The sequence below is a fragment of the Cucumis melo genome, chromosome 5 (assembly GCF_025177605.1).
Source record: "Cucumis melo cultivar AY chromosome 5, USDA_Cmelo_AY_1.0, whole genome shotgun sequence".
NCBI lineage: Eukaryota > Viridiplantae > Streptophyta > Magnoliopsida > Cucurbitales > Cucurbitaceae > Cucumis > Cucumis melo.
The window spans coordinates 10,873,767-10,896,811 of NC_066861.1; the positions used below are offsets into that span (position 1 = coordinate 10,873,767).

The 23,045-nt window shown below is 31.5% G+C and overlaps 1 protein-coding gene across 1 annotated transcript; it reads right to left on the reverse strand.

Annotated features, from left to right (window-relative positions):
* Nucleotides 1-434: 434 nt before the first annotated feature.
* On the reverse strand, nt 435-9,487 carry LOC103496913 (mechanosensitive ion channel protein 10). Its single transcript, XM_008458953.3, has 5 exons — nt 7,966-9,487; nt 4,076-4,199; nt 3,696-3,989; nt 2,266-2,468; nt 435-970 (listed from the first exon to the last, which is right to left on the reverse strand). Exons 1-5 carry the CDS (start codon nt 9,201-9,203, stop codon nt 697-699), a joined length of 2,133 nt encoding a protein of 710 aa, XP_008457175.2. The 5' UTR covers nt 9,204-9,487; the 3' UTR covers nt 435-696.
* Between the last annotated feature and the right edge of the window lie 13,558 nt (nt 9,488-23,045).

Consider the following 23,045-nt stretch of genomic DNA (forward strand, 5'->3'; position numbering starts at 1 on the left):
AATCAATAGCATTTAGAATAGAACCAATTACAATGAAACAAGTTTAAGTCCTCATAAAATTCTAAAATATAAAAGGAGAATCCAAGAAAACCGAAGTTAGAAACGAGTACTTTAGCCTCTCATCCACATGGTAGATGATGAGGGATAGCTCGGGGACTTAAAATGCATGAAAAGATACTGAGAATAGAGAGGTGTAAAAATTGGCTGAAATGGAGTTCAGGTTCAAGCTATCGCGTGAAGCTTTAAAAAAAAGAAAAAAAAAAATTGTCGTAGGTGCTGCAAATATTTCGATTGAGTTGTTATCCTAAAGGGGACATGGTAGAGAATTTTTGTTGTATCGTAGTAAATTATTTATGTATCTTCTCAGAACAAATATACATACATATGTAAGTGGAGCTAGGTGAAAGATAAAATTTGATGTGAAAATCAAAAGATTGGGAAAATATCTCCTTCACTGTTGAAATTTTCACATTTCCATGTTTTCTTTGAAATCAAAACTACAAAACTCTAAGTATAACAATAAAACTAATCCTCCAAATTCTCACTTTCCACTTTCCACAACCCGTAGGGTAAAGGACTATTTTAGCTCATTTTCCTTGACAACAAGAAAATATTCAACGTGTGTGGCTGTCACAACGCACAAAATGCATCATAAATGTAGGACGAACAAAATGCATCTTCCAATTATTTCGTTTGTCACGAAGACGGGATAGCCATTCTGCCATTAGTCAAGTTGAACTGAGTGACAACAACTTCTTGGGGAAGGAGATGGTATTTTATGCCCAGATTCTCAAAAACCCTTTTGAGTTCCAAAATGAGGTCTGATCTTCTGTTGTTTCTTTCAGGGAAATTTTGAAGGTTCATCGTGTGCTGCACACACAAACTCATCTTCATCTTGTCCACATTTTCAATCTCTTTCACTACCAACGAGTGTTTTGGGCTCCAATGCTTTGGTTTGCTCTCAATGTATCTGCAAAATATTTTACATATATTAACCCAAATTTTTCAATGGTTAACTTGCAAAATTGATCCTCTACTTTAAAAAAAACGTTTAAAATTTTAGTCCATATGTTTGATAGAAACTCTAGTAAACATTCTCTATGACAAGAATTATTCATGAAGTAACGAAATCATAGACCACATATGAAGTGTTATCCAATCATAAACAGTAAATTCTAACTCTTCCATCGGCCAATTAACCTTTTAAGTAAAAGAACTAAAACAAAAATTAATATTGTAGAATTGATCGAAAAGGCATAGCTGGACCTATAGTATTTGTTTTTATTAATTTAATTGAAAATATTAAAGATGTGCAGAGTAAATAAGACATCTATTACCCTTTTAAAAATCGATGGTTTAATCTTAAAACTAAAAATAATTTAATTGATAAAATAAAATAACAAGTATGAATTAACAAAGAGGATAAGATTGAAGTTGGGTTCAATTTAACAAATTTTTTACTATATTCTTCCTCACAAGTGGGTCCAAACATTCATATAATGTTCAACGCAATAAACTAATGATATTGAAAGGAAAAGTAAACAGCACAAATTTTGAACTAATGATGACCTGAAAACCTAAACGTTTGGGCTAACGTGTAAAGTTAAGCACGGATATAAACTAAAAATTAAAATTCTAAATGGGTAGGCCAGTTAAATTTAACAATTGGAACTTTGGAAAAAACGTGTTAAAACTTGAAATTTAATATCTCAATTTTGTTTAAAACATTTGATTCCTATTACGTCAATAATCTTTTAATTGCTCTAAAATGTCCTAAAACAGTAAAAATGTCTAATAGCTTCCTGCACATTCAATTCTACCTACAATAACTAGTGCATTAGACATAACTTATGTCTAATAATGAGATTTGAACTCTCAAAGTAATGACTAATAGGTCTGTAAAGACTAAAAAATGTTAAATAGATCAAAACTTTTCTGCAAAATTGAAATTTCTATTGGACACGAAAACGGAAGTTTATATTTTTTTCAAGGTTAAAAAACGAAGTGCTTTTTCCTAGAGACTAAACTTTGTACTTTACGCTATTAATTAAAAAAGTTTTAGTAATATTACAAAACTTATAAACCTATGATTTTAAAAGAAGTAGACATTTTTAACAGTTCATTTTATATTCAGTCGAGTATAAAACTGACTTATGTGTGATGATTATTATCATGTATGATTTAGGTATAAGAGTGTCATGTGTAAACATCTTTAAAACCTATAACGTAATGGAGTTTTTAACGAAGGGAGATGAGAATGCTTACATTTGCATTGCCTTCCTGAGGGCTGTGATGTTGTCAAAAGAAGTGGAGACGTCAATGGTGAAATCGACTGTATCCGACATGTCGGGACTTCTTCTGAAATTGCTGATCGGCTTCGTCAGCAGAACCGAGTTGGGATAGTAAATCTTCTCATTGTCGAATCTCAAGAACACTGTCGACAAAATGTTCATCTCTTCTACAAACATCTGAAAACAAAAAATCACCCAATTCCTATAAATTGCAGTTTAAAATGGTTACAGGAAGTATCAATATTGAGTATCCAAAAGCAAGAGTAAGAGCGTACATTTTAGAATCAATGGACTGTGTATAGAAACAAAACTAAAAACTTAAAAAGAGCAACAAAAAAAAAAAGGTAATATTTTGGAACTTGAACATAAATGAAATATAATGCAAAACTCAAAAGTAAAACGTGAAATTAGGAACCAAATGAAAATTAGATTCAAAACTTAAATCAATCAACAAGGATTTTTCTTTTCTAATTTAGAATAACAAGGGTCTTTCTAACTTAAATTTGTGATACAACGAATAAATGTCAATACCGTCGAGAAGGAAATCACGATAAGAAGACTTACATTAGATTACATATTAAACTGCTACTCAACCAAATTTAAGCTAATCATATTAGAGATGCTTGAGCCATCAAATAAAGTTGGTTGAGTGGGTGTTATTATAATCTTAAGATTCCAATTATAGTAGTTGGTATTTCCTAACTATTATAAACTACGATTAACCACCATCAAATGCCATTTTGAGTATGTATTATTTTCTACCCATCCAATCTTTTTCTCTTTGCGTAGTGTTTACTATTTCTTACCTGCATTGCATTGAAAAGGCTGCTGAAATGTAATAAATATTATTAAGAATGAAAGAGTTGTTGTAATGAGTGAAAAATCGAAGGTAAAGATTATTGGGAATGAAAGGGTTGATGGAATGAGTGAGAAATGGAAGGCAAAAACTCGAATAAAAAGAAAGTTTGATTGAAACTTGTGGAAGCAAAATGTTTGATATAACAAATTGGACCTAAAATGCTTGATCCAAACTTGGATTTTAGGTTACACTACAAACCCCTTCCATTATGGATCTAAATAGTCTTAAATAGTCTACACCACAAACACACAGTATTATAACTCATAGATTATGATAAATTCAATATCCCAAAATACCCCTAAAATCTATTTAGTAATTTATTTGTTAAATTTTAAGTTGGGTGGAAACTTAAGTTTTTAGATTGGTACTAATCAATTTTGAACTATAATAAACCAAGACTCAAAATTTCAATATTGTGTTAAAGGGTTCTTAAACTTTCCATCTAACTATATAGCATGGAAAGGACGAGGAAAAACATTTTAAATTCCATTTAAACTTGTAACTTCTAAGACATCATTCATAATGCTAACAATATATATACTTACATGGACGCCATCGATGACGCAGCGATCTCCAACGTCGAAAGGGTGCATGACAAAGACGAAGATGATTGATTCAAAGATGGTTTTGCAGGTGTTTTGGAACATGAATCCAACAAGGAGAAGCTGAGAGGTGATGACGAAGAGGACCTTAGTGGTGGCGACGCCAAGGACGAGAAGAGAAATGACAATGATGATCACAATGACAACGGCGCTGGCCAGCTTGTGCAGCTGCTGGACGGCGGTTTTGGTGTCGTTTAAAGAATGTGCCAATGCCTTCCGCTCAATGTAGGCATGAACCTGCATCAAACGACATGTCAAAATTCTTATATCATTTGGAAAGGGGTGTTGAAAGAATTTAGGATGTGGGGAGACAGTTTACAAACCACCCAGTTTCTGAAAGCGGATTTGGAGATTTTTCCTGTTTCAATGGCGCCTTCAAAGAGAGGGAAAATGGTGTTGACTTCTTCAACCTTCAGAAATCTCAATAGATCTTCTTCTTCAATGTATCTGTCAAAACATCAAAACAAAGTAAAGATTACTACAGTTGTTTTCTCAACCTAGTTAAATTACAAGTTTAGTCCACCATCTTTTATAGTCTTGTTTGAAAATTGATCAGTTTCTTTCTTTTTTTAGAAGCTACAAAATGAATTTGAATGTAAACTCAATTTCCAAGTGTTTCATGTTAAAATTACACCATTTTGCTTTTTAGAAGATCTGTTAGACACAAGTTGAAGACAATTTATTGACAAAATACTTTTTAAAAAGTCTAACGAGCTTACACAATATTTGGAGTATATGTTGAGAATTTTACCTTAAAACATAAAGAGACCACACACCTTATTGACAAAATAGAAGAAATTGAAACCAACCCTTTATTAATATAATAGTACAGATAAATAATAGAAGAAATTGAAAAATATAAACTAGCATAGTTTGCGAGAAAATTTGACAAAATAAACATTAAACTCTTAAATTCCCTTTTTTTTCTTTTTAAGTCAACTTCACTGCAACAGAAACTATAATATTTTTCTCACATTATAATATAGTTCTACAAAAACAATCATTTAGATTTAGTGGTAACTCCCATCATATCATCTCTCCATTTTTTTTTTTTTTAAATTTTACAGTAACGTGGGTCTTTTCCTTCATCATCATAATAATAAATAGTACAGAAAATTCTAAACTAAACCAAATAAAGTAGCTGTAATGGCATGTGGACCCATTAAAATGTGGTTGGTTACGATAATAAATATAATTTTCTTAAAACATACAATAAAATAAATATAATGACTCTGACAATATGATCGACTCCACATGCAATTATGATAGGCTTTTTTATTTATTTTTTATCCAAACAAAAATTTAAAATAATATATAATATAAGGTTATATATGTCAACAGCATAGCTGAGCTTACCTGCATACGACTGGAGTTAATCATAAGCCAAAAAGAAGAAAAAAAAAAAAAAAAAAAAAAAAAAGACTGTTTTGAACTATAACATAATAAATTAAAATATTTATAAAATATAGTCTAAGACACTGTAGATCGGTCTATCAACATCAATAATGGATAGAATTTAAAATTTTATTATATTTTTAAGTAGCTTGTCATTCGTAATAGTTTTTGAAAGTTAGTAACTAAATTTTCTAAAAATTACATATTTAAGCCATCGCAAGTATCATATAATCAGATAAATAAGAAAAAACAGGTTAACACAATTGTCAACAAGTTGGCATGAATTAATAATCTTGAACTAAAGCTAGAAAGAGACTAGTTAAGAAATGAAAGCACTAATCTTGAATCAATTAAACTGGTAGAAAATTAAATAAAAGAAACATGCATACAAATTTAAACAAGAAACTCTCAATTCTTTTAATTTTTATTTAGGTGCAGCTAGTATGTACCATCTTCTGCGGATAGCAGGTATAATCCAAATTACACTCAATGAAATAGAGTCATGTGCTGTATCTCATCGGTTTTTTTTATTAGTTTTTTTTTTTTACACTTGATTAAATAATAAAACTAATTACAACCCTTAACTTTTCTTCAAATATTTTAAATAGTTTTTTGGAACATTTTTATCAACAGAATTTAAATAAAAATAAACTTTTTAAAAACATTTTTTTTCTCGTCAATTCAAGCACCTACATGCAATAATTATATAGAGGTTAAATTCCGTTTTTCACAAGCTACCTGACGAAATAATTAAAATTTTAATTTTAGAAAGTCAAAAATGTCCACGTTGGAGATGCACTAAGACAGGTGCACCCCCAAGGGTTTTTCTTGTTAATTTATGAACCAATTGACAACTAACCTTTTTGTACAGTTTGAATCTACTTTTTTCTGTTTCTTTGATTTTATTATTTTGAGCAGGAAGAGGACAGATTAAAGTCATTGTGCATTGTACTGTCAAAAGACAAGGACATATACATCATTTTAGAGCTGCTAAGCTGTCTTTTCTAATCAACACATCTAATGACAGGGATGGAATTAGGATCCAGAATATTTGTGGACATCTTGATATGCTTTTATAGTAACTGAATTTGTTTGGTTCCAATATATTTTACCTATCTTCTAACTTCTACTCAACCCTTCTATTTTTTTGTTCGGTTGTTATTATTATTTTAAAATATTTTCAAATATATACATAAATGTTTATAAATAATACTAAAATTTTAAATCTGTTATTGAAAGACATTTTTTAAAATGTTTATTAAAATGTCTATAAATAGACAATATTTTAAGGAGGATGGTTTTTTTTCTTATGTCGCAAAAAAAAGATTAAGACTGCTTCTTTTAAAAAAATTAATAGATAGATGGTGAAACAGAAATATAATTAGATTCAAGAAATACAAGAAAAATGGTTATGAAACTAACCAGTTCAAATAAAAAATACACGGAATTAATATATTTAAGTCTCAATAATAATAAAAATGAGGAGGTAGAAAGTTTTATTATTATTATTATTTTTCTTATATTTAACTAATTTCAATTAAATTTATGTTTGAATGATTAATTTTAAGATCTAATTTTATTGATGGGAGATAAAATTTTGGATATGAATCGAAATAGAATGAAACTTAAAATATTTAGCCATTTTGTAGAACAGATTTTGTCGCGTATAAACATTTTGTGGATTTTTTAATTTTTGACAAAATCTCTTTAAAAAAATCTCTATTCGAGTTTTAGAAAAAATTGAATCAATAAATATAAGACAACATGACAAAGTAACTTATCTTCCGACAACAACAGTTGTGTCCTGCCGGGTCCTACGTAGGTCCACACAAAAGAATAAGAAAGTTTCAAACACTTTTTATGTTGACTAACCAGTATATCCGTAGGACATATTTTATAAAGCAAGCATACAACTACTGTTGTTAAAACAACTTTGTATATAGGAAAGTAGTAATCGACCTAATTGAAAACATTACTTTTTCTTAATAAAGAAAGAATTCCATAAATAGTTTGGAGTATAGTTTGTTGTTGGTTTGTTTGACTACAACAAATAAATAAATAACTCGAAATACTTTGTTTCATTATTGGGTTTTAATTCTTTAAAATAGAAATTTAAGAGAAAAAATTACCTTTATAAAAATGCAATGGCAACATGATTCAATTTGGGTTGTGTAAGATTATGTTTTCAATTATAGAGGTTTGGAATAATTGGGTGGGCCATGGAATTATTGATTTTTTTTTCCTTTTTAAATGAATAATGAATAATGAAAAAAAAAAAAAAAAAAGCAATCAAACCCCACACTCAACCTACCCTAAAAAAAAAAAAAGAAAAAAAAAGAAAGACACATGTATGTTCATATTTTAGATGCCTCTTACATCTAAGATAGAAGCAAAGTGTTGGATTGGGGAGGAGAAAGAAAACTATAGAATTAATTTAAAATGATTCAAGATCTTAGCTAAAATTTAATGATAGAAATACTTTTTCTATGTTATATAAAGGAAATTTGGGCTTAAATAGACATGGAGTGCAAGAGACATTTTAGTTGTTATAAAGTCGAGCAATATATATATATATAAAAAGGTGGATTAGAATTTATTTATGGTAAAGTATTTTTATTTATTAAAAGAATCGGTTAAAAAAAAAGAAAAAAGAAAAAAGAAAAAAGAAAAAGGAAAATGGGTGCCATGTTATTTCAACATCATCTATCTTTTTAAATAAGAAATGGTTAATTAAAATATTTAATCAACCATTTGGAAAAATTGAATAAAATGTTAGAAAGAAATAAAATAAAAATTAATTATATTGTAGAGAGAGGACCTGGCACCCGGCTTAGCGACATTCTTGAACACTCTTTGAGCGCAGTTCCTCGCCTCCGATTCACTCGTAATTTCTGATTCGGCGTTGGCAAAATCATCCACCGTCCTCGATATCGTCGACAGTCCCGACGACCTCACATAGCTCACCAATCTTTTCACACTCCAAGCCGACGGTCTCCTCTCCAAGCTCAGCTTCCTCAATCTCTCCATATCGATCTTCTGACAAGAATCCTGCCGTTTCGATCTCGACAGAGTCTGTCCTCCTCCGCCCTCCCGCCACCGCGCCGGCAGTGATTTCGACATATGCATCAACCCCCGCCCACGATTTACCTCCTTATCCCTCTCCTCCTCGTCCAGTGGCGGTCCGGATAGTGTCTCGAGGATGTAGTGGTTGAACACGCTCTCCTTCATTCGATCGAAGAACGTCGCGACGTGGAACGAGGATGCAAGAACTTTCACGAGAAGGATCTTGAGAAGCCAGATGGTGGCGCCGATTAGGACGGCTATTAAAAATCGGAAAACCTTTAGGAGGACTTTATTCTTGTGGTGAACGTCGGGGAACATTATCATCCAAGCGATTAGAACTAGCGCTAACCAAGCACAGTTCTGGAAGCTCTTGCGGAGACCGTAGACGAAATACAAGACTCGTTCACGGAGCATGAAGTTTCGTTCGATTACGAAGACGAGGACTCCGACAAGCCATTCCGAAACCAAACGCCCACAGAAAATCACCATTACGATTAAACACCATTTCCAAACCTCTAAGCTCCAAATCTGCTTCTCTTGAATTGATTCAAGTGTTAGAGCACAGATTAAGCAAGTAGTTATGGTGAGGAACAATATCCATTCAATTAATACTCGTTTATTGATCTTCTTCCGCTTTCCCTTCCTTCTCCGTCTTCGTCCGGCTTTACGTTCGTTCTCGTTTTCCAGTCCGATTTCTCCGTCTTCGTACTCGGAGGAAGAGGAAGAAGATGAAGATGAAGAAGTTGAGTCTTCATGTTCTGGCGGAGGTTGAAGGAGATCTGTAGATTCAGGGATGGTTCTGGGAGTGGAAAGAGGGTAGTTAGGTTCATCGAAGCGGGATTTTGGTTTAGAGAAGTTGAGACGACGGAGGGTTTTGGTTCTGGTGATGGTGGTGGTGGTGGTGGTGGTGGTGGGAGAGGGTGAGATCTGTTCCTTCTGCGGTGGGTCGATGGTGAGGACTAGATGGTCATTGTCTGATTTTCGGGGCTCCATGAATAATGGGGGGATTGAGGTGTGAAGTGAAGTGGGTAATGGAAATTTATAAGTGGGTAATGGAAATATGAAACGCCATGGAGCTTAAGGAACATTTGTAAAAAGAAAAAATGTGGGTTTAAAAAGCAAAAATGAAATGATTGAATGTGAAGACAGAATGCCACCATGACGACCAAGCAGCCGCATAGCGGAGTTTTTATTTCTCATTTTCCCCCTTTTTCTTTTTCAAAAAAAAAAAGTTCTATATTATTATTAATAGTAATATAAAGTCATTTTAATTCTTTTCCGCCCCCTACTTCTACTTCTTTAGTTAACTTAGAGTAAACAAGGGTGAACATTATTCATCTTATTCTTCTATCTTAAAAGCCTCAAAATAGCCAATGATCCACATTTTTTTAAATCAAAGTCAAATGTCTATTAACGTGTGCTCCCTTCAAATTACAACATTATCGTCAATATTGATTTGATTTTTTCTCTTTTCAATCTTCCTCCTGGCCGTCACAATTTTTTCTCTTCTCCCACACATCTTCTTTCTTCGGTTTAGTCTTCTTCTTCTCTGGCATAGTCTTCTTCTCTAACGTCAAGCAACACCAACAAATGGACAAGAGCCATACCAATCAAAATGGATGAAGTTGAATGACACCAACGAAACTAAACAAGAAGAGTGATAGTGACACCAAACATGCAAGACTGAGAGAGATTAAACGAGATGAAGAGAGTGAAACGGGATAGAGCGAGAGAAGACTACTTTTTCGCATGCACTCAAGTGCATTTGGATAATTCCACTTGAATTTGACTGTCATCAAAGGGTTATTCCGTATCTTTTACAAAAAAAAAAAAAAAAAAAACAGTCATTTCCCATTTTGTTTTCTCAATTTTTGGATCATCCATCTATTGAACTCATTATTATTCAAATATACATATTTATCAAGTAACTTTATCTTTATTGTTTTTCTTCTTTTTACATCTATCGAGAAATTTCAATTTTTCTCCCTACCTTCATTTTTCACATTTATTTAATAAATGTATATTTCTCTCTTCACTATTTTTCATATTTATAAAAGAATTTCATCTTAAACTCTACATCCCAAACACAAAATACTAATTTCAACATATTTTTACTCCAAACTTATATTTCACTTGATTGACACCTGATCTTCTTAACAATTTAAGACTCAGTATCTAGTTCCATTTTTCATCCAATGTTGCGACTAATTTTTACTCTAACAATAGGCGACAAAACTAAGTTGAATAGTTGTTTTCTGCCACAGAAAGTCGTGAAGGGTTCTAAGGCTCAATGGAAGAGCTTTGCGAAAGAGACAAGAGTAAGAGTTGTTCTGCTTACTAGCCGTTCAGAGAGTTATCTCGTGGAGAGATACGTAATGAATGTCTAGGCGGCATGCCCTCATCTAATCACGAGGAGTGGCCTTTGGGGCAAGGGTGACATGACAAGCTTTCTTGTGTTCTATTTTCTCTTGGTTTCAAAGAATCAAAGAGTGACTTTCACATGTGTGGCAAAGGATCATCTTTTATTGCTTTACTAGTATATGTGGATGATATTATCATCGAATGATCTTCTTCTTTAGAGATTGATCTCTCAAATGACATCTAAAGTCAAAGATTCGGGTTCACTACAATATTTTTTTGGTATTAGAACTTGCTCATTCCAACAAAGGCATTAAAGAAACTACACCTTACAGTTACGTGAAGACACTTGATTTCTTGGCGCTATTCTCATTTCTCACTTGATCCTAATATCACTTCAGTCAGACGAAGGTACTTTATTACAAGATCCAACAGTTTATCACAAATTCATTTGTACACTATCATATTTGACCACATCATGACTAGATCCTATGCTTGTTGTGCACCAACGTAGTTAATTTGTGGCTCAACCTAGAAAGTCTATTCTTCCTGTTGTTCACAAACTATTGAAACATCGTAAGTCTTGTCTAGGATAAGATTTTTTTTTTTTGGCAGTTTCTTTCTTGTTTCAATTATAAGCTTTTTCAGATTCTAACTGCGTCTCATGTGTAAATTCACACAAGTTTACTATTGGATTTTGTGTGTTTTCCGGCGAATTTTTAGTTTCTTGGAAAGCTAAGAAACTAACAACCATGTCTCATTTGTCAGGCGAAGTATAATATCGAGCTCTAGCTGTCTCAACTAGTGAAATTGTTTGATTTCAACAATTACTTAGTGATTTTCACTTATGTGTTGATCGACTTTTTACAATATATTTTGTGATAATGATGTAGTTGTTGACATTGTCTTTAATCCCATGTTTCACAAGTGAATGTGAAGCATTTTTAGCTCAATTGCAATTTAATCCGAGTTCATGTTCTTAAAGGGACTGTATAATCGTTGTCTATCCAGTCACATATGCAACTTGTAGATCTTTTTACTAAAACATTGACATGTTCTATGTTCTTGTCGTTGCTATCCAATATGGATGCCATTAATTAACAATCTTAGTCATTCGTGAGGGAGAGTATTAAATTAGTTTTTGAAGTAGTTTCTTTAACTATCTATTTGTTAGACAAATGTCGAAATTACTCTTTTATCTCTGGTAACTTCTTGGCTATTCCATCGTTTACACATCATAATATTATATAGTTTTTAACACTCTCTCATCTTGAATAAAAAGAAATGAAAAAAACCGCAACATATAAAAGATATTCAATTGTATAATAAATTATCTCTGTGGGGGAAAAACCACCGGGCCACAAAATCTACAGAATCTCACTGATAGATAAAGAAAAAACACTGTGCAAAGTTTGTTACCTTCCTCCACATTACAATGTCCCAACATTTTACAAGATAATATCGAGAGAATAGGAAAACAGCCAACAAATATACACTACACAAATCAACATCTAAAAAACAATCTCTAGGAAGAATCAACATGATACAAAACATGTAATAGAAGCAAGCTTTATGATACAAAACATGTAATAGAAACAAGCTTTTCAAGTTTTGTCTTTAATAAAATCAACCAATCATACTGCAAAAAAAAAAAAAAAAAAAAAAAATCCCAGCATGAAGTATTCTAACCTTTTTATTCTTGAATTTATGGAACTCCCAACTATAAATTTAAAAATTAGAGTCATATTATGAAGGGAATCAAATTTCTACTAGAGCGTATGATCATCGTGCAATATGAAAAACAATTTTTATTTAACAAAAAAGAATACTAATTATACATTAGTAAAATAGAATACAAAAATACAACCTTAGCCTACTAACAAGGTCAGAGATAAAAGAGAAGTAGAAGTTACCCTTTGTTAGTTTGAGTGATCCCACTTACTTTATTTGTTTACTTTATTATTTTCTATTCATATTGGGTTGTTAGGATTTCATCTGATTGTTTGGTGATTTCTATTTTCTCAAGATGGTTGGATATTACGTTCCTTATCTTTTTGTTTTGGTTTAGCGTTTTTGGGTGTGTGCAATTTTAGGTTTTTTACGGAAAAAGTTCAAGTGTTGTTGTGTGCGACGTAGTGGATATATTGCAGAAACTGTGGTGATTAAACTCTGATTTCAATAAAGAGTTTTTGGCTGATGTGTCGCTTATCATACATAAGAGATTCCAGAATATCAAGATTGCTTGATAATGCAATTGCAAGTGGATACTGATTAAGGGAGAGTAACTCTCTTGATGTTATGACAATTGTTTCTTTATAATTTATGTTTTGATGTTCAGATCAGTATGTATACAACATGTTGAGTTATGTAAAGATTGTTGTACCTTTGAGTCATAACATACTAATCATGAAATATTACACAAAATAATATATAATTTTTTATCACGAGTCAAGGACCCCCCAGATATATATGTTATGTCATCAAACTACGAACAAAGTCTGATGTTCTATGTTTATGTGTTTTCTGAGTTGTTCTTCCAGTCAATAACACATGTTACAACAATTACTACAACAATAACCGAGTGTGTGCTTTCTCAATCTTAAATATTTCAACCTTCACAGTTTTTTCTTTGAATCTCAAACAATATTCACATTACGATCTCGAATTCCTTAATGAATCTTGAAGAACACACCACGTAATCTTTCCCTTCATTCTCCTGATTTTCTAAAGAAATTAGACGTGTGGGCTTTAATTCTTAGGAATAGAGAGTAATTAGAGAATGAATAATATAGTATGTTCTAGAGAAGTAAAAGCATTTTTGATGTTCTAGTGACTAGAGAAGGAATTAGATTGGAAAGAATTATAATAAATAATATGTTCTAGGGTAATGAATCCATTACTTGTTCCCTTCATTAATAAGGGTGGCTTTTCATAAAGCTTAGTATGAACATAATGCTTAGGTCTAGAAACTTTGATCTAGATTATTTTCTTTCAAAAACTATATATTTTTTTTCGTATAATCTTAATGATTACTTACTTCTTGAAATCAAATTAAGATGCATGGTAATAAGCATGATCATAATTATCAAGCTTTTACTATTCTCTTAACATTATCTAGATGCAAACTCGTACAGGTGGAGCTTCGTTAAGGTAGGCTATCTATAAAACTTTGGTAGACTTTTCTGTTTTCTTTTGTCTAGTTGCTAACTTATCTCTTATTATTGAAATGCTAGCTGGAGTTCATGGACATAATAGAGTTTGCTTTCAAGAAAACGATGCAAAAAATTCTTCACAACGGATGAGATATAAATTATGGGTTTTTTTTTGCTAAAATAATTTGAGTTACTCGTTAGATTAGTGAAACCTTGTTTACTTGAGGAATTTGAAACTCCTATTTAGAAATTAATTTCTTTCCATATCCTTGAAGTAGGAAGTTTGTTTGCGAATGTTTAGAACAGAGGAGTGATGATCTACGATTTGAATACAGTTTGTTTATCTAGATACTCTAAACTCAAAAGTGCCAAGATTTATGAAGTTGTTTCTTTTTCTTCTCACATTACCATATGTCATTTTATCATCTTTTCTCTACAGGGATAAAAGTGATTTTTCTTTGTGAGTTGATTTGGGATATTTTTTTTCTTATTTCCTTTTTCTCTTTCCCCTGTTGTGAACTTTGGATCTTATATGATTGGGTCCTTTTTAGGGTAATTAGAATAGGTAGTAATTTTTAGAATAATTATTAAGTATGTAGCAATATTTTAAAGAAATTGTAAATATAGCAAAGTCTATCAGTGATAGACTTCTATCGTTGATAAACTCTTATAGGTCGTTATCAGTGATAGACCAACATTTGCTACATGGCCTATCAATGATAGATTTTGACAAATTTTACTATATTTGCAATTTTTATAAAATGTTGCTATATATTTAATTATTTTGAATATAATTGCTACATTTGCAACTATCTTTTTTTTTTAATTGTTAGTCTTGGTAATGTTGATCATCTTACCTTACATTGTTTTAGTGTTGTTGATTCGGTTTTAGATTGTTGGATATATGAACTCTCTGCATGCACTTTTGTATATTGATGTGTTGGATTAGTACGTAAAGTTGGATTATTTAATATGTAAATTTATTATTGTTTTGGTTATCGAGAAAAGTACGTAAGTTGTTATTCTAAGTTTATTTTTCAAGAAATTAAAGTATGTAAAGTTTTTGTGTGTATATATGTGTGTGTGTGTGTGTGTGTATATATATATATATAAAGTGCAAATTATACTAGTTTATAGAATATGTTTCCATTGTTTTCGTTCAACTTTCAATGGAGATCATTTTAAGCAAATCAGGAGTTTGTGTAGTATTTATGTGTTCATTGTAATTTTTGTGTTTTTGGACGAAATTATTGTTTTGGCTATATTAATTTTGTAAGAAACGAGTTTAACTTTTATTGAAACATTAAATAAATTTTAGTATTTTTTATTTTTATAGTTTGAATTCTGTTTAGGTATAAACTAAATTATAACTATCGGTGTAATAGATTTACATCATTGACAATACGAGGATATGCTGATGACATTCTTATACCGTCGGCATAATAATTGCTCACGAAATATTTTCACCTTCAGTGAATATCCCTTTCGTGGACGGTTAATTTCTAGTATCGGCAGAGTTCCATTGGTTCCATTCCATCGGTAATTCCAGTATTCGCTGACGGTCTCTTTTTTGTTGTCGGTAGAGAGGCTCTTTCGACAGACCTACGTCAATAGTTTATACCAATGGCTGAATATCGTTGACAAAAAAAAGCCGACATATTTTTGAAGACATGCTGAGGATTTTTGTCATTAGCATAAGGTGAATTTTTTGTAATGATACTTGAAATTAACCGGACAATCTTTGGATTTTACATTTAATTTAATAATCATGGGTGATCATTCAATAATAATTAAACATAATAATATTGAAAATCATAGAGTTGGACCATTTATAGGAGAGTATCGAAATATGAATACAAATTAATAAAAAACTTCATCAACACCGTAACATGCAATTAAAGAATATAGCCACTCATTGTTCTACATGCCATGATCTCTCAAGTAGAAATATTAAAAATAGAAAAGAGAAAGAGAAAACCGAAGAAGAAGGGACTTTCATAGGCTTCGTGGTCATGGAGACCTTGAAATTGATCAACATATGATGGATTAGTGATGAGCTAAGATTGAATTGGGATGAGATGAGATTGAGATTGAGATGGTTTGGAATGGAAAATTGAGCTAACTTTGAGCTGCATTTGCAGTGTCTGAACCTGTGGTGGTGTCGCAACGCTGGCACAATCCCATTATGGAGGGGACAATTTCTTGTTAAAATGCTTAAAAGCACATTCTCTTGCGAAAGTAGGGTAACGTGTCTGGATGCTAATCAACAATTTTGCACAATTTCAAAATAAAACACATCATTTTAAGATTTTGGATAGCGTTACGATATCTAAATAAGAAATAGAAATAAGTATATTTAAGTGCTTATAAGTCATTTTAGTGATTGGTTCTTTCAAACAATTGTGTTATAAAAGAGAAACCAATTATTTAGTCTATGTTTGAACTCCTTTATACCCCACTAACATATCTTCGCACGGACAATTTATTTCATTGTTTGTAACATTTACATCTCAGTTAATACTTATAAAGTAGGTCGTATCTACAATATTACCAAGATAAGACACCCAACATCTATCCATTTACTATCGATCTTTTAAATTGTAACTTGAACACGAACCACTTGTATGTCAATCACATAATATTAACATCGTATAGCCTTGGACCTTAGTTTATTTTACTGAATTAATGTTGTCTCTGTGTTAAATAAAATATCTCTAATTTTATTAAATAAAAAACTAATGTTAATAGAACTACAAACCATGAGATTTAAAACAACAGTTCTAACATATTAAACACTAGATTTAAATTTTAGATACATAGTTGAATAAGACGAGAAAATATTTGTTATGTAAACCAAAATGACTGAAATAAGGAAATGAGAAAACATAGGGGTGTGATATTAATTTAAAAGGGAACTTTAAATAGAAGTTGAGAATTAGAGAGGAACTCAACTATTTGACTCCACAAATAAAACTGTTTTAGGCGTAGGGCAGATTTAAACATCCAACGGCTCATATGTTTCCTCCTTAATTAATTTGTTAACATTTCCATTTGGTCGTAAGATCTTGTCAATACGAATTAAAATCACTTTTTTTCTTTTTCTGTTTCTTTTAAGCCTATTTCTATGACCTTCATCACTATAATATTACTCTTTTCATACCCAATTTCCAACCAACTGTCTCATCATTCATTTACCACATAACTAAACATATCCATTCGGATTTTGTTTTGTATCCACACAAAATTTTCCATTTATTGCTATCAAAATTGGACAACAAATTCCTGTAGGTTGAGTTCTTTGCTACAAATTTGATCCATTTAATTTAATATTCTACGGATTGCAAGTTCCAACCAAAGCCAACCCAAAAACAAAAGTTTGGTATTATTTCGCAGAATGAAGGTTAGCTAGGTTGTTAGAATTTGCACGTGTTAGCCACAATCACTTTAGAATTTGGATGCTTTTCCATTCTTGTTTAATCCTATATAATACTACTTTCAACTTCAAATTTCTTCTTTTTTTTTTTTAAATTTACTTTCTATTTTATCTATAACTTAAAAAATGTGAAAATAAGTAGCTTTCAAAAAGTTGTTTTTCTTTTTGAATTTGACCAAAAAATAAGGAATATGTAAATTATTGTAAGTAGGAAGAGAAAATAAGTTTAATTAAAAGAAAAAAGACGAAGTGGTTATTAAACAAAGACATAAGATTCTAAATACTCGTTAGGTTATTTAGAATTTGACTAATAATTCAAATAAACGTAGGAAGCTACAAATTACAGTTTTTCAAAGAGAAAATGCTTAGAAATTAATTTTTAAAAAGGAAGAGAGAGAGAGAGAGAGAACCCTTCAAATTGAAATTGAATGTGAAAATATTAAGGGTGCGTTTGGGGGAGGGAAAGAGTTATGGGGGAAAAGGATTATAATAATCTTAGGATTATGATAATCCTAGTGTTATGATAATATATGTTTGGGGGAAAGAATATAAAAGTTAGTATTATAATAGTATGTGTTTGGGGGAGAGATTATGATAGTAGTGTTATAGTAATATGTGTTTGGGAGAAGGATTATGATTGTAGTAATTTAAAAAATAATAATAGAATTTAGATTGGGTTATTTAGGTAGGGTAATGTAGGGTTGTAAGAAAGTAAAAATAGGATAAGATAGGGTTATTTAGGGATTAGGATTATTTATCATATTCCTTGGGTCAAATACGGTTTGGCCCAATTTCCTAATCCTTTTCCCTCTAAAACCCCACCCCAAACACGCCCTAAATGATGTGGTGAAAAATAAAAAATTGAGACTGTTGCTTCCTCACTATTTCTTTCTCATTTGTCTCTTAAATAAATAAGTTTGGTAAATAGTTATTTTTAGTCACACTTAACCAGCTATGTGCCTAGTCTAGTAGCTATACAAAATTTCTACGCATTGAACTTCAAAAACAAATTTAATTTGTAGTGAAAAACTTTTTTAGAAATGTCTAAAGTGTCAGTTTAGGATTAAATTGTTTGTGTTTGTTATCAAAGTTGAAGTTATTTTCATTAAATGATAAATATAGAGATCGACCCTCTCTATATAATGAGAGCTTGAGTAGCAGTTTATAATTAACAGCTTTTAACTTTTTTATAATAAACTACCTAACTAATTCTTATTTACTTAATATTTGTGAGTATTTGGTGTTTATAGTCTAAATAAATAAACGTTTAATTCCACAGTTCTTCAAATTTATTATTATTATTATTTTGCATCAATATTTTAATAAATTTTTATTTTATAAAAGAGTTTGATCCAATTCACTTTTTCAATCTTTCTCGGTGTTCATTTTTTATTAAATATATATTTATATTTTAAATCAGTTTTCTTTTCAAAACTTATCCAAATAATTAAGAAAGTTTCTTCAAAGACCCGAAAATTGTTGATCTAGAAAATGAAAGCAAGAATTTTCAAGGTGTGAAAGTAATGGATATTTGATATATATATATATATATATATATATATATATATATATATATATATATATAGCTATATTTAGTTTTTCTAGAAATATTCGAATATATATTTGACAAGTATATGAATAAAATTTGTATAATATATTGTCTTATTTACGGGACAACGTCTTTTATGTATATGTTATTTTTAGTATATTTTATGTATATGTTATTTTTAGTATATTTTATGTATATATTATTTTTAGTATATTCATAAACATAATAAATAAATAAATAAATAAACCAAGGTATGTGTGATTTAAAATTATGTATTTTCAAGTAGTAGTACATTGATGAAATCTCACTACAGGGTGATCAATTTTTAAGTAGAAATATAGTATTTTAAAATGAAGGAAAACTTAATTTGGAATATCCTATTTTAAATGAATATCAATTGAAAATAATAAAAGAAAATTACCAAAAATAGGTTAAAAAGGAAGGTTAAATGACTTTTGGGATAACTTTTCAAAATGGAGAGTTTTAGGATAATTTAAGTATGAATGGACAAAAATGCCCTTCATTAAATTTCTCTTTCTCTTTTCCTTTCCCTCTTCCACGTTCGCTTTCCCTTCTCTCCACGATCGATTTCCCTTCTCTTTCACTTAGAGTTCCCTTTCCCTTCTGTTTTCTTTCGCGTAGAACATCTGAAGCTACTCCGACCATTCGTCACTTGCCCTTCATCGGTCGTCCAATGCATTTCGTCGCTCCTCTTCGAACCATTCAATCAACTTCGAGCGTTTTCTCTTATTTCGGTGAGTTTCATCTCTAACCCATTTTCAATTTATTTGCTGTAAATGTTTGGTTGGGGTATTTGTTGCTAGTTTCATTCGTAAATGTCTGGTTTTTGGAATGGACTTATTTGCTGTAAATTAGTTTAGTCAAAGTTTGGTTTAGGTTCTTAAAAAGTTCAATGGGTAGTGAAAAATGAATTGAACTAGAGGATTTAGTTGGATCAAATAGAGGAGGAGTAAGCAATAGGAGTAGAAGGAATAGAGGTTTTTTTTTTTATCTCGCACGTATCTCGCACGCATCTCGCACGTTTCAAACTTTCACTATTTATTTCAAAATGAAATTGGTACACCTCCTAATCCATTTAGAGCGATTGTTTGCATGTTTAGTAAGTCTCTTAGGCCCTCATGCTTTATCTCGCACGTATCTTGCACGCATCTCGCATGTTCCAAACTTTCATTATTTATTTCAAAATCAAATTGGTACACCTCCTAATCCATTTAGAGGTATTCTTTGCATGTTTAGTAAGTCTCTTAGGCCCTCATGCCTTATCTCACATGTATCTCGCACACATCTCGCAGTTATTTTTGTTATTTCTTTTCATCTCGCACGCATCTCGTAGGTTCTTAAGTTCAAATCAATTTTTGCATGAACTAAAAAACTTAAGGTAGTTTAAGGATGACACATGTTCGGATTTTAGTGAGTTACGGTGGTGCATGAGATGAGGAACGAAGAAAATATGAAGGAGGAGTGTTAAAAGGCATTGTTGTCAGTAAAGAAATAACACACAAAGATTTACATGATCAATTATATGACCTTGCAGAAGTTGACCCTACAAAGTTCGACATAAAGATATGATGTATATATGAGATAAAAGGGGAAAAGGAAGCTCTTCCATTTGAGTTAAGCAATAATCGTGATTTGAAGTTTTATATTCTTAGTGAAAATCCATTGGAGGTCCTCCTATATCTATCATTTGAGCCTACAAGCAATCGAAGCAAGAAAGTGTTAAACAAAGATTACAATTCGGTATCTGGGAGCAACCAAGTTCAAAATCTAAACCCTCATCCTCCAATTGGAATGGATACATTAAATGACAATGAAGTTGATATTGGTGAAGTTCAGGTTGGCTTGTGTGATAACATGATAGGGATCAATTCGGCTATGTGGGAATCATATGAGTCAAATCATTCAAAAGATGATACTTTTACATGGGAGTCAGTTAAGATGAACAATGAATTGTTTGACATCCCACAACAAAGAGATACTCATACGAAAGATTGCAAAGAAAAAGGTAAAGTTGACTACAGCTCCTCTAGTCGGAAGTTGAAGACAAAAGGAAGTGGTTGGTCCGAAGAAAGCTCTACAAGTGAGGAGTTGGATGTAGGACAAATATTTTTTTTGCAAGAGAGATTTGTCAATGAGATTAAGTGTGTTGGCAATAGAAAAAAAATTTCAGTTTGTAGTAAAAAAAGTCTACAAAAGAGGTTCTTTTTGTTAGATGCATCGACAACAAGTGTGGTTGCAGATTGCGAGCGGTTAGACTAAATGATTCAAATATATTTAAGATTTTAAAGTATGTCAAAGTTCATTCATGTTCTCTTGAGTTTTTGAATCGTGACCGTAGGCAAGCAAAATCTTTGGTTGTTGGAGAAATAATAAAGTCCAAATTCAAGGGAGTCGGTCGCCTATACAAACCACGTGATATCATAGAAGACATGAGGCAAGACTATGGCATAAATATGAGTTATGAAAAAGCATGGCGTGCTAGAGAAAATGCATATGAACGAGTGCGAGGGTCTCCTGAATAGTCATATAATCTTTTGCGTAGATATGGTGAAGCACTCAAATTTACAAATCCAGGTACAATATTTCACATGAAACTCGAAGATGATCGTTTCTTTAAATATCTTTTTATGGCTATTGGTCCATGTGTTAGAGGATTCTTAAATTGCATTAGACCGGTCATAGTCATGGATGGAACATTTCTTAAGAACAAATATCGGGGTCAATTGATAGTGGCCATTTGCTTATATGGTAACAATCAGATTTATCCTCTAGTCTTTTGAGTAGTTGATAGAGAAATAGATGACTCAATACAGTGGTTCTTAGAAAAATTGAAAGGTGCAATAGGGGAGGTGTCTAATCTAGGCTTCATGACAGATCGGAAAACATGCTTCTCCAAGGGTATTTCATCAGTTTTCCCCTCTGCATTCCACGACCTTTATGTCCAACATTTGTCTCAAAATTTGCATGATAAATATAAGAATGACATGGTTGCTACTTTATTTTACAATGCATCAAGAACATATCGTGAATCAATATTTCTAGAAGCATGGAGACATCTTTTTGCATTTCCTAATGGTTCAGGAAAATATTTAAATGATGTTGGAATAGCATGGTGGTCTCGTGTTCACTGCCGAGGAAGACGATATAACATGATGACAACAAATATAGTAGAGTCCATGAATTTTATACTGAAAGAACCTAGAGATTTGCCTATTGCTTCATTCCTTGAACATGTTCGAGCTTTGCTACAACGTTGGTTTTGGGAGTATCGAGAAAAAGGCATTAAAGTGACGTCTACATTGACCAAATGGGCAGAGTTAGTTATTCAAAAGAAACAAGAACAAGCTTTGATAATGAAGGTCAACTCAATTGACTGTTACCAATTTCATGTCAAAGATTTAGATAAGGAGAAGGTCTTAAATCTACAGACTCAATAATGCACTTGCAAGGAGTTTCAAGCTGAGCAACTACCATGCTCACATGCCATTGCTGCAGCACGGGATCGCAATATAAATATTTATAGTTTATGTGCTAATTATTACACTACCCATTTGGGAATCAGTCAGATTGGAAAACAAGCGAAGACTACGTACGTATGATTTTTTTACCTCTGAAAGTAGTCAAAAGAGTTGGTCGACCGAAGGAAAAAAGGATTCCAAGTGTTGGTGAAGCTCTGAAATTGCATAAGTGTGGTCGGTGTAAACAAATAGATCACAACAGATTAACATGTGTTAATCCATTTTCATATACCGAGAAGTCGAGCATACAAGATTAGAAATTTCTCTACCAATGTACAAATTATTACACTAATTAATGAATGTTTATTATGATGTATTTTCTTAATGAAGTGTCCCAACATTCTTACTTTATGTGCTTCCAGATAGATGAAGAAGACGAAAATAACAACTGGCTTATTCATTTAGGAACACAAAAAACTGGTTTCACGATCATTTAAAAATAACTAAACGATCGTTTAAAAATAACTAAACGATCATTTAAAAACAACCAAACGATCATTTGAAAACAACTAAACAATCGGTTAAAAAAACTAAACGATCATTTAAGGTAACTAAACGATCGTTTAATTTTATTAAATAATCGTTTTTATATTTCACACGACTGTTCGTTTAGTTTGTAATTCTTTAATTTATATATTTTTAATTATTTGCTACACAGCTGCTTTCATGATCGTATATGCATATTCAAAAGATCGTTTTGAAATAATTACCCGATCATTTAAAAACAACCAAGCGATCGTTTAAAACAAACAAATGATCTTTTGAAAACAACTAAACGATCGTTTAACGTAACTAAACAATCGT

Bases quoted from the DNA above. Each gene is read 5' to 3' on its own strand.
- LOC103496913 (XM_008458953.3), bottom strand. From the start codon at position 9,203: ATGGAGCCCCGAAAATCAGACAATGACCATCTAGTCCTCACCATCGAC. The intron at 3,990-4,075 runs GTTTGTAAACTG...CGTTTGATGCAG, and splicing joins CCGCTTTCAGAAACTGGGTG to GTTCATGCCTACATTGAGCG. The intron at 2,469-3,695 runs GTAAGTATATAT...TTTTGTTTTCAG, and splicing joins GCGTCATCGATGGCGTCCAT to ATGTTTGTAGAAGAGATGAA.